Source organism: Mauremys reevesii, linkage group 2 (assembly GCF_016161935.1).
Source record: "Mauremys reevesii isolate NIE-2019 linkage group 2, ASM1616193v1, whole genome shotgun sequence".
NCBI classification, from domain to species: domain Eukaryota; kingdom Metazoa; phylum Chordata; order Testudines; family Geoemydidae; genus Mauremys; species Mauremys reevesii.
The window spans coordinates 223,923,859-223,935,753 of NC_052624.1; the positions used below are offsets into that span (position 1 = coordinate 223,923,859).

The window sequence follows — 11,895 nt, forward strand, 5'->3', positions numbered from 1 at the left end:
CTATACATATATGCAAAATAAGGGGCACAAGGGCATGTCTACATTGCAATAAAACACCCACAGATGGCCCTGTCAGTTGACTTGGGCTCGTGGGCTTCAGATGTGGAGCTAGAAAACTGCAGTATAGACATTTGGGCTCAGGCTGGAAATTGGGTTCTGGGACTCTCCCCCCTCAGGGTCCCAGAACCCAGGCTCCAGCATGAGCCCAAACATCTCTATTGCAATTTTATAGCCCTGCAGCCCAAGCCCAAGACGACTGATATGAGCCATCCGCAGGTGTTTTACTGCAGTGTAGACATGCCAAAGGTGAGCCGAATTTGGTCTAAAATGCTTTAACAAAACCTAATTCAGACATTTCAAGATTAAGGTAAAGTTCAGTATAAACCTGTGCATTAGAGGCAAGGGATTTTTTCTCACAGAAATGAAAAAGGGCAGATTGGTACAGTCTATATATCTGATTTGAAAGCTGTGCTCATTAAAATAATCCAAAGAACCAAACACTATGTGTTGCTAAACAGATGGTGAAGATGCTTGAGGGAGAGAAATTTAATATCATAATTTTACTCTGAAGCCATTAATTGAGACAAAGTACTATTTTAATACTTAAGATGGCATCATTTCAGATGAGCAAAAGAAAATCTAATTGTTTCATTTAGACTGGGTGAGTTTTATGTATTTATTACAGCATTTTTAGTGATAGTTATTGTCGTGATGAAAAATACTACAGAACAAACGAGTTTGTTTTATATTACATTACGCAAAAGACTATTTTATTTTATTTTATTTTTTACTTTTGTTTGGCTTTGCTGTTCAAAACTCATTTGGACTCCGCAGGCAGCTGTGAGGTTTTTTGTTTTTTTTAATTGAAAATTTATGACAGCAAAAGGGAAGGTGTTTCTCTTCCTCTACATCTTGGAAAGGCTTGGAAATGATTTGCAGCTTATTCCCTCCCACTGATAGTTTGCACACGGTTTGGAAAAAACATACTGCAGCTGGTTAGTAACGTGTGTACAAAACAAGCTAACATCAGCCAATATTTTAAAGGGTTGGATTCTACAGAATTCTCTACTCTGCTCCCAGTCAAGTTGCTAGCATTGAGAGGAACCATTTTTGATCAGTGTCAGTTTTATTTTATAGCAGCTTCCTGTGATTGACTCTAAAAATAAATTGTTCTTTTACGGTTAAATTGTGCTGTTTGGCCCAGTCCTGAGCAAGTACCAGTGTGTAAGCTACACCATCCTAGGACAAGTTCAGGGACATACTAGGACATTCAGAGACACGTCTCTGAGGCACAATTCCCTCCATGCTTCTCCCTTGCTTCAGTAGGGTGGTAATTTGCTGTTGGCCTATATCAGCAGTAAATTGCTAACCTCCACCCCTGCACCAGGCAACGAGTAGGAGGGGGAGAATCAAGGTTCCACACATTCACCACTCCTTCCTTCCTATTCCCCACCCACCTTCTGGAGGGGGTGAAGAATAGGTTGCAGCACCCACTTACTCATTCATCTCCACACTCAAGGCTTGGGTAGTTCATGCACAGGTAGAAGAGTAGCTCTTACTCCCTTTTCTCCCCTGTTTAGGTGTGTACTCCATGTCACAGTCTAGCCTTTGTATCTTTCAAGAAAATGGAACTAGATACTAATCTTCTCTTGTTGAGCTCTTTATCAAACATATAGCAGCAGCAGCAGCCTGAGAGTGTAAAGTATCCCTGAGTATGCTCAGTAGAATACTGCATATGATTTCTGAGGAAGGCTGTATGAAATACCTCCTCTCAGTTTTTGGCTGCAAGGCAAGATTGGGCATTGTATTTCTTTCCAGGAACAAAGGGAGGAGGATCGTTAACAACATGTACAGTACATGTTAAAAAAGGTGTTACAGTGTTTACATTAGACTGCAGTTTGCTGCTTTGTCTGGCTTATCTTGGTTATTGCAACCACAAGGGTTTCAATTAAAATGATAACATATATATTAAAGTCAACATTTTGATTTCTTCCATTAGGGAAGCTGAAAAAACAAGACTTTACTGAATTTCTGATAATAATAAAAATAACAACAAATTTAGCCTCTGAGTCACATGAACAGCAGTTTTGTTAAAACAACATGGTAAATGATCTCAAGTGTTTGTCCCAGAGGTCACAGTACATTTGCTAATCTATTTAGCCATGAACCTGAATGTCCTAACCCTGAGCAAGATTCCAAGATGTCTAGTTAGAAAATAATAGATTGTTACACTTAGAGATACAGGATATTGCTTAATTCCTATCTAACAGTTATATCAAGGGTAAAGAACCAGAGGAAGGAACTAAGCAGTAATCTTCTTCAAAACGCTGAGAAGTAACATTCCTGTCTAAAGTCAGACTTTACAAGAGTTGTTACACTGATATTCTGTAGCTGTTCTGTAATAGCTGGCCCAGTTTATTAATGTAAGTGTGTGTAGGATGGTTCCTATATCTTAAGAGTCAGAATTCAAAATCAAACTGCTGCTCTGATCAATAAATACAGAGAGCCATATCAGATATATCAGTTGAAATCCAGAGTTACTACATTCGCTTCAATAGAATTACTCGGGATTTTAATGGAATAATAGAGATTACAATCTGGTCCCAGTTTGGTGTGTTGCTAATAGATTTAGTAAAAAACATGCCGTTTTGTTTATCATTTGTTCATACGCTTGGTTTGTGTCCTCCTGAAAGTCTTATCATCCAATGTTCTTTTATTATCAGTGACAGAAATGTATTTCAGGCTTCTAAGGCAAAAATCAGCAGTTGGGGCAGACATTCTCTTCTAGTGGAAAAGCCTGGCACAGCTATCAAGGGCCTGATTCTCAGGCTTGCTTTTGTGTATACACATTTACACATACACACTACAAGATGAGAACACATACTCCACAGATGGGTATGCAACTGGACAGACACCTATCGCTATCTATTAGTGTACACATTAAATTACTGTTACCTACCAACCCACTGAAAATGAGGCCCTAAAATACATACTATGACCACCAGCTCCTGAACAAAAAGATGCCCATATAACAGGCAAGAAAATAGCTTTACTGATCAAAGTGACTGTTCGTGATAAAAGTAATGTGTGGAAATCCCCGGAATGAAGACAGTGATTAGAATCCCATGTTCTGTAAGCTGTGACATAGATCATACTATTGAAGGGACATATATATTTGTCATGAGCATCTGCTTTCACCCTCCTCAATTTTTTACAGTATGATATTTGGACCAAAATTTAGCTGCCCTGTATGCCTAAGACTAGAAAACTCACAGGTAGAAGGGGAATATGGAGCAGAGGTTTTCTACAGAGAGTGTGGTTCCTCCACCATTTCAATCTTCCCAAAAGACATGCAAAGAAGTCAATCTACAGGCTGTCAAAGCAGGATAGTGTGGGAATAAAGGACATGGAGTTACGGCCTGTATATCTGTCTATACATGACTTCTAACCCAAGAGTGGTAACTTCCCACAAGAGAAGAGTAATCTACTTAGGGACCTGTAAGGCTGCATGTTTATGCTGCTTTTACAATGTATTTTAAATAAATCAATAAATCTTAACTTTCCACCATTAGACCTATACTACTGTCACCAGTAAGCAAGCTCCTAGGATCAGAACTTAGCCAAAAATGGCTTTGATGCAAGAGATGAGGTAGAAGCCAATTTGCTCTTCTATAGACCTATATACACACTTCTGTGCTAACTGTAATGAAATCTTGGGTTTGACATCCCTCACTTTGTCAGGAAGTTTTAGCACAGCTGTCATGCTGCCCTTAAAGGAGGCGCAGCCAGGGGCGGCTCTAGCAATTTCGCCACCCCAAGCACAGCGGCAAGCCGCGGGGGGCGCTCTGCCGGTCGCTGGTCCCGCGGTTCCGGTGGACCTCCCGCAGGCTTGCCTGCGGATGCTCCACGGAAGCCGCGGGACCAGCGGACTCTCCGCGGGCACACCTGCAGGAGGTCCACCGGAGCCGCCTGCCGCCCTCCCGGCGACCGGCAGAGCGCCCCCCGCGGCATGCCGCCCCAAGCACGTGCTTGGCGTGCTGGGGCCTGGAGCCGCCCCTGGGCACAGCATGGGTTCCCACTGAGGCTGATCAGATCTGTTGGCTAATCCCTGGACCTTTTTCATGACTTGCCTCTATGCTGACCCTTTTTTACATACCGATTTATTTTTTAAATGGACATTAACTTACTGGGGGCAGGTTTGCTTTATATTGCATCAGTTGCCCACTGTCACAAGGGGCCATTAGAACTGCTTTGGCATGGGGATGCATCTATACAGGGTCCAGTAAAAGGTGGTGTAGAAGCTGTTACTCTGGCCCTACATTACCTGATGAGTCCCCCATGTAGGGGTAACTTTCCTGAAGCCAATTCTGCAGTGAACTGATGCAAAACAGTCACAGCAGAGGCCAAGATCTGACCAATGTTCCTAACCCAGTTATTTAAGCTACGCATTAAACCTGTATCTATTCCACAAGTTCATGTGGATTTTTATATTTATTTTTTAAATAAACACTGATTTGTATGCTTTTTCTTTTAAAAAATTCTATTCCGGCAGAGTGGGCTCCATGTGTAACCAGTCAGTAACAAATCCCCAAGCACTTGAAGAGGAGAGCATAAATGGATAGGAAATTCCATTTCGAGCTTCTAAGGGATTATGATAAATAGAAAGGCAAAAATAATTTTAAAACCTCGGAAAAAAGGCATGAAAGTCTCCTTATAATACAAAAGATGAAGTGCACAGTAAATGAAAATACTGGAATGATCTTCTGCAGCACAGCTGCAATCATGGAACATAAAGTTGAGTATCTGTGGAACAGCTCAAATTTTAAGATTGCAGAACATTTATATCCTTCTTTCCAAAGCTGAGCTTCACTCCATGCTATGATTATATAGAAGAATTTCATATATCCTCCAGTTTTCAGATGTCTAAGGCTTTTTGTGAACAATTTATTTATGCTTTTTAAAACAAGGTTATTATTTAATTATTATTTACCATGAAAAGGCTTCCAGCAGCTATTTCCCCACACCTATAGCTATTAGTCAAGGTGACATAGGAAGTGTTGAAATAGCAGATCTTGTTAGAATGCTAATATTATTAAGACAGAAGTTAATAGTTCTGCAAGTTAACTTTATGGCCAATTAATCATGCAATACGATGAATGCTAGAGGCACATTACTAAAGACTCAAATCTCAATTTACTGGCACTAAAGCACACTTCAGCAGACCTTTTTTTCGTATGAAAAATGCTGAGCTAAAATAAAAGCTGTTTTGAACTACCAAGTTATCAAGCAATGATTTAACATCTTGTGCATAGCACAGGTTTTTTGTAATGTGATGTCATTCTTACCTCCATGGGAAAAGCTTTAAAATTAACAGTGTGTTCAGAGCCACGCTGGTTTTCTCTCCCCCAGTGAAACTGAACATCATGTAGCTCAAATTCATGTCCCCGAGGTAATGGCCCACCAACTAACACTGAAAAAGAACACAAATGAAGACATATTTAGTTTTCCAAGCAAACAAGCTGCTGAGTATATTGTCCACAAACAATTGGGAGATTGTTGCAAACTTCTTTATTACCATCTATCTAAGAGAGAATGGGAGCAAAGCTACCATACCTGCTGCCTTTTCTCCTGTGTTATTACCCATCTGCAGAATCCCAATTCGTTCTCAGTTATATAATGCTATGAAAATGGTATTATCCTGCATTCGGAGTTTTACAAGGTAAAACAGCTAGTCATATTGCAAGATAAAAGCATTGTATGCTTATCACTCCAAAGAGTGAATAGGTTTATAGATTGATAACCAAACAGAAGCTCTGTGTTCTAACCAGGTGATGTGGTTTCCTTCTGGTGTCAAACTGCTTAATTGCCTCGTAGCTGTACAAATGCCTCGCTGGTATCACCTATGTTTGTTGTGCAGAAATTGGTCATGAAACTCTGGCATTCTTGGCTGCCAATGTTTTGTTAGATAATGATATTTTGATAGACAACATCTGCCAGGCTTGTGAGATACAGGTTGTCCTATGTTCCATGAGCTCATAATAAATAATCTTAAGATTCAATATCAACACTATACTATATTTACTTAAAATAACCCACTAGGAAGATGCTTCACAGTACTCTAGACCGCCAGAATATTCTTACTGCTGTTTCTAAAACCCACAGTTGTGAATGCGGGATAATGCTTTAAAATTAAACAACAAAAAGATCCATCCCCCAGTCATAAAAAATGAAAAGAAGTATAAATTATAACTTGAACATTTGACATTAATCTATCTATTCGCAATGGTATATACACATAGGTGCACACATCTGAAGCCAAACTTTGGCCCTCACTTCCATCCATACCAGAGTTTGGTCCAGTGAGTCCTGAAGCTGCTTAGGACCAAATATTGCCTTCAGGTACATGCTTAAAACTCTTCACTGAAATCAGTAGGAGTAATGTTCTCATATACAAGGGCAGATTTGGGGCTTAGAGTGCTTACAGGTCTGCTCCAAAGCCTATCAAACTCTAGTCTCTCACTGTCTTCAGTGTGATAAACATTGAGGAAACCAACATTTCCAGAATAGAGCAAAATTTGATAATGTGTTATATTAATATTATATCTTTAATAACACATTTTTTTTGGTGAAAGGAAATATTATTCCCATTATGTGTGTGACTGGAAGTGCTCTCTACTGTAATATTGTTTTGGATCTACAGGACCATCACCAAACCTATCTCTGCGGCTTAATTCATAACACTCATCTCATGTTAAGAGTATTTATTGTCAGTGCATAGAACATATTCGTGTGCACTTTGCCTCTCTGCAACATGTGAGTCCCTATTGGAAAATCATTCTGAAACTGAAACTCTCAGTCCTTGTAGAGTATACTTGACCTGCATTGTAGTCAAAGAAGTGTTTCTGCTAGTAGAATACCCTCTAAAATATTTCTGAAATATTCAAGAAGGCTCTCAATTATATCTGTTCTCCTCCATTGTAAAGTCAGTCATGCTTTTTCCATCTTATATATCATACATGCACAGTGCCCAAACTGGATGCAGCCTGTAAAATGTTTACAAAGTCAAATGAAGAGTCTGAATGTATGTTCTGAATTAAGGATCAAAAGAACCATCATTAATGATAGCTCTATAGATGACAACAATATGTGCACTGTGCAATGATGCAGCTGAAAAAGGTATAGTCTGAAATGGAATAACCATTGATTTTAGTATATATTTTAGTCATTCCACTTTATATATTTGTAGGCTTTTCTATGGCTACTATGCCATGTATATGGGAACCTCTCGTACATTAATTGGCCATATTTTCAAAAGTGCTCAGTGCTCACGAGCTTCCATTTAGAAAATCTGGCTAAATGGATTTGTCTTCACAGCACCCCATGAGGTGGCAAGCTGTGGGAGCCACAGCAAGATCCTGGGTTTGGCCAGTTTAGGGAACTGGACACAGAGGAGTTCTATTGTTGTTAGTCTTTAAGCTTAAGGGAGCTTATTAACTCCTTCCTCCCCCTCCTGGAGGCAGAAGACATACACCTGTAATGAAAGATCTATCCTGATTTTACAGATGGAGAACGGGGGCACAGAGAGATTAAGTGACAGGAACAGACCTAGGAACAGAAGATGGGACTTAACTGAGACTGCCAGCTTATTTCCCACATGTCACCAAAGACAGTAACAGTTGGGCACTATCACTCTGAATTCACGTTGGTGACCTAGAGGTCACTGTACTGCTTTTCAAGGACATCATGTCCAGACATGTATAACCTTTAACTCTCTGTAAAAATCCCCCCCAAAAGAAGTTCCCAAACTATGGCCCATGTATCACTGGTGGCCCTCAGAACACTTGCTGTGGTGAATTGACTGGTCACATCATGCAAGTTTTCATCCTTGTTAAAATACGGTAAACACCATACTTTCTGAATTATTAACATTAATCCCTAGTGCTATCTTGGCAGACTAAAGCTCATCTCAAAGATGTACATTGCACGCCTGTTTCTCCTTCCACTATACAAATCCGCCACCTATATTATTGGTTTGATGAAAATAAACATCACGGGCCAGATCCTGGGCCCTTGCTCTGACCTCTTTGCACTAACGGAGCAGCGGGGGATTCCCCCAGAACAGGTGAATAACCAGCTGGCATAAAGCTGGCTCTGCACCATCCTTCCCAGACTGCTTTGAGTAGGTGGCTTGTCAGGCACGGCTGGAAAGCCTTGGGCTGTAGCAATCTTGTGCTTCATAACAGCCTCTACAGGGCTGTTACCAGACAGCACAGTTCTGAGACTCCTCTAACTTTATGCAGGGTATGAACTGGCCCCTGTCCACAGGACTGGAAGGTCACTAAGGACTGCCTCTCTCCACCTTCCCTCCTGACTTTTAAGTCCTCCACTGAGCATAGCTAATCCAGATGCAAAGTTCTGATCACAGAATTCCTCACCCAGGATTTCAACTTTCAGTTAAGCTGGAAATGGTGTTTTTATTGCTTTCTAGTTTTGTTTTGGTTTTTTTTGAGGGGGGGGGCAAATACTGATGCAATACCCTTTACAATTGAAGGCCTATCAACATCCTAAGTATAATTCAAGCATCTTATCCTAAATGAACCATCAAGGTCCACAATTATCCATATAATGCATCATCAAAAGCCATGGAAGTCAATGGAAAACTCTTGTTGATTTCCATAGATTTTGGATCAGGTTCACAGTTTCTGTCAGTCATAAGTATAAAATACAATTTGGGTTCCACAACATCTTAGTTATATTCTGGACAATTTCTAAACTTCAAACACTGTTGGCTCAAGTGAATTAGGGTCACACCATCATAAGCGGAAATTTTGAACAATGCTGCATGTTGTGAACCAGGCTGGCATCAGCAAACTTTCTTGACATAAGGATTAATTATTAGATTTCTAACAGCAGCAAACTTTCTTGACATAAGGATTAATTGTTAGATTTCTAACAGTGTCACAAAAATGAATGTCCAGTTTTGGACCACAACAATCCAGCCACCCACAAAGCTCACTCCTGCTTCCATTAAAATCAGTGGCAAAACTACTATTGACTAAAATGATGCAGGATCTGGATCGTAGCTCATTTATAGAAGTGAATGTTCTTTCTCAGTTCAGTTACTGTGCAGAGAATATTCCTTAAGACAATGTAAACTTTATCATCCATTTTATTGTGTTGGAAAAAAATGTAAACAATGATTAAGCATACCTGATTTTGACTTAAGGACAATTTGAATGGAATGCCCATCATTAATTACTTCGCAGTCACGGCAAACAACATAGTTTGGTGATAAATGCACTTCTAGTAGTGAGGGGTCATATTTGGCTTCTCTTGAATTCAAGTTAATAGGAGACTGGTATTCTCCATTAGCATCAGGAAAGATCAACCCCCATTCGACTCCTAAAAACAAAATGAAAAGCTAGCATGTGGAAATAAAATTACTGTTTTTCATGAAGGACATGCAGCTTTAACCTTTACATACATGCACACATATACAATTGAATAGACCCCTTCACTTAAAGGGACACTGTCAAAAAAATGCTGTAAACAAACAAATTCCTTTACCCCTGTTACTAATAACTTGTTAGATAGTTCAACGTGAATGAATTTTTAAAATCCCATTGGCTACTCATAATTTATCAGTTTTCCTTTTTTTGCATTTCTCTGAACTTGGACAATGAAATCAGCTAAATTAGTTCTACTTTGTTTTATAGTCGGTTTCACTATCAGGTTCTTAGTGCTGCAGTGCCTGGATTTTAAAGGCAGCAGAGGAATATTTATTTATTTAAAAAATATCTGATTTCTCCTGTTAGGTTTTTGTTTGTTTGTTTGTCTAATGGGGAAAATATTTCTGTTGGTCTTAGGTTGCATAAAGGGGTGTTTGTACCACATATGGATTTGGGGACAAATGAAAGTTGGCAGTGCCCCTTGACACCATGATCTCAGCTTCGATATTACCCTGAAAGTGTAGCTGCTAAAGAGGAACCAGACAAGCCAGCGTTACGACGGTGTGATGATGGTCTGCATGTCACTGTACTTTGCCTTTCCATAGGTGAAAGTAAACGTCCCTTTCTCCCCCGCACAATGAAACTTCTCCCTCCTTCAGCCCCAGCCAGCAGCTCGGGGAGCCAGCTGCCTTCCCCCCCTCTCCTCCTTACCTTCCTCGTAGCCCCACTCCAAAGCCTCCTCCTGCTGCGGGAAGGACTCGGGTTTCTCAATGAAGCTCTTGTCAGCCATGGGCAGCGTCTCCACACCTGCTGGGTCCCTCGGAGTGTCCCGGGGTCTCCCTCTCTGAGCGGGGCTGCCTTGCGGAAGCCTGTTCACTTCGGACGGGAGAGGGGGGTTAGTTTGCAGCGCTCTGGGCATGTGTGTGTGTGTGTGTGTGTGTGTGTGTGTGTGTGTGTGCTGCGCGCTGCGCGTGTCAAGCAGTGGCTGAGGTTTGGTTTGCAGAGCCGCTGGTGTGTGTCTTTCTGTGGCACACACACACACACAGCGGGGGGGGGGGGGGGGTTGTGGGACTGTAACACTCTGTGTAACTCTCAGAGGTGATTAGATTAGAATTCTGTCTACTCTATGCGGAGATGTCCTGAGACGGAGCTGGGAGGAAATAGTGGAGAGAAAATCAAGGGGGGGGGCGGGGAGAGAGAGAGAGACTGTAGCCTGAGTAGACCGACAGGTAGATACTACACAGACATACAGGTGCTGCTGTAAACGGAGTGGGATGATACAGTTGATCTGTCCCTGTGTCCGTCTGTCTGGCGATGCTGCAAGCAGGATTATACTGCAGGTAGATTTAGTTAATACAGAAACTCCAGTGAGTGTGTGTTGGGGCTGTACTGAAGCCTTCCCATTGGCAGCAGCTCATAGGCAGATATGAGATCAGAAGTGAACTCTTGCAAGAAGCAATGGGCTTAAATCCCAGCAAGGGCCGTTTAGGTTGGACATTAGGAAAACTTCCTAACTGTCAGGGCAGATAAGCACTGGAATAAATTGCCTAGAGAAGCGGTGACTCTCTGTCACTGGAGGTTTTTAAGAACACATTAGAACACCTGTCAGGAATGGTCTAGTTATTATGTAGTCCTGCCTTGCGTGCAGGGGACTGGACTAGATGTCTACTTGAGGCCCTTCCCAATCCTACACTTCTCTGAGTCTTACCTGACTCTGATCACAGGTCTGATCTTCTCCCTGTAGCCCCCACCTCTGTCCCCCCTCGGCATCTCTGTTTCCTTCTCACTCTTTCTTCCCCTTCATACCTGTAAATATCCTCACAATCTCAACTGTCCCTAACCACAACTGGATTAAGGCAGCTGAGGATCCTAGACACACCCACTGAGAGAACCCCAGAGGTGGCCCCACTCCATCCCACATGATTCTGCCCCTATTTAGACTCTAAACTCCTTGGGACAAGGTCTTTTTGTTCTGTTTTTTTCTAGCACCTAGAACAATAGGGTCCTGCTCCCTGACTGGGTCCTGCTCCTAGCTGCTATGATAATAAAAACAATAAATAATCGTAATACTTGTGTTGGTGATTAAAGGGGTCTTCAAATAGACTGATGGGGCCCACTGCCTGTTCATAAACCCCAGCTATTGCTGCTTTTCAGGGATGCTGGGGCCTCCTTGTTCCCTAGTCCAGTGTTCCTCATACTTGAGTAGGCTGGGTGCACCCAGGAAGAGGGAGGCCTCAGCCCTTCCCATTCCAGCAGAGTGCTCACTATTGGGCAGCATGCAGTTTGAGGGAGGTCCCTCCACACACAAACAGGACCCCCCCAATCCAGGTGTGGCAGGCAGCCTCCTCACAGGGCCCAGCACCAAGAGCACCTGTGGAGGTGACAGCCCTCAGCTCTGGTGGGGGGAAGTGAACCAGTCTCATCACAGGGCTCCCTGTTTCAGAGG

At 41.9% G+C, this 11,895-nt stretch overlaps 1 protein-coding gene across 5 annotated transcripts in view; it reads right to left on the reverse strand.

Moving 5' to 3' along the window:
* CA8 (carbonic anhydrase 8) overlaps positions 1-11,581 on the reverse strand; it is a 49,211-nt gene extending 37,630 nt beyond the window's left edge. Inside the window, exons 1-4 of one of the 5 annotated variants that reach the window (XM_039526336.1) lie at positions 11,520-11,538; positions 10,161-10,325; positions 9,211-9,402; positions 5,346-5,470 (exon numbers count right to left, since the gene is read on the reverse strand). In XM_039526336.1, coding sequence (XP_039382270.1) covers positions 5,346-5,470; positions 9,211-9,402; positions 10,161-10,325; position 11,520 — 483 coding nt within the window. In that variant the 5' untranslated portion in view covers positions 11,521-11,538. Of the gene's footprint in view, positions 1-5,345; positions 5,471-9,210; positions 9,403-10,160; positions 10,402-10,699; positions 10,852-11,157; positions 11,277-11,519 lie in introns of those variants that run through there. The other 4 variants (XM_039526339.1, XM_039526338.1, XM_039526341.1 and 1 more) reach the window with 4 other exon arrangements.
* Between the last annotated feature and the right edge of the window lie 314 nt (positions 11,582-11,895).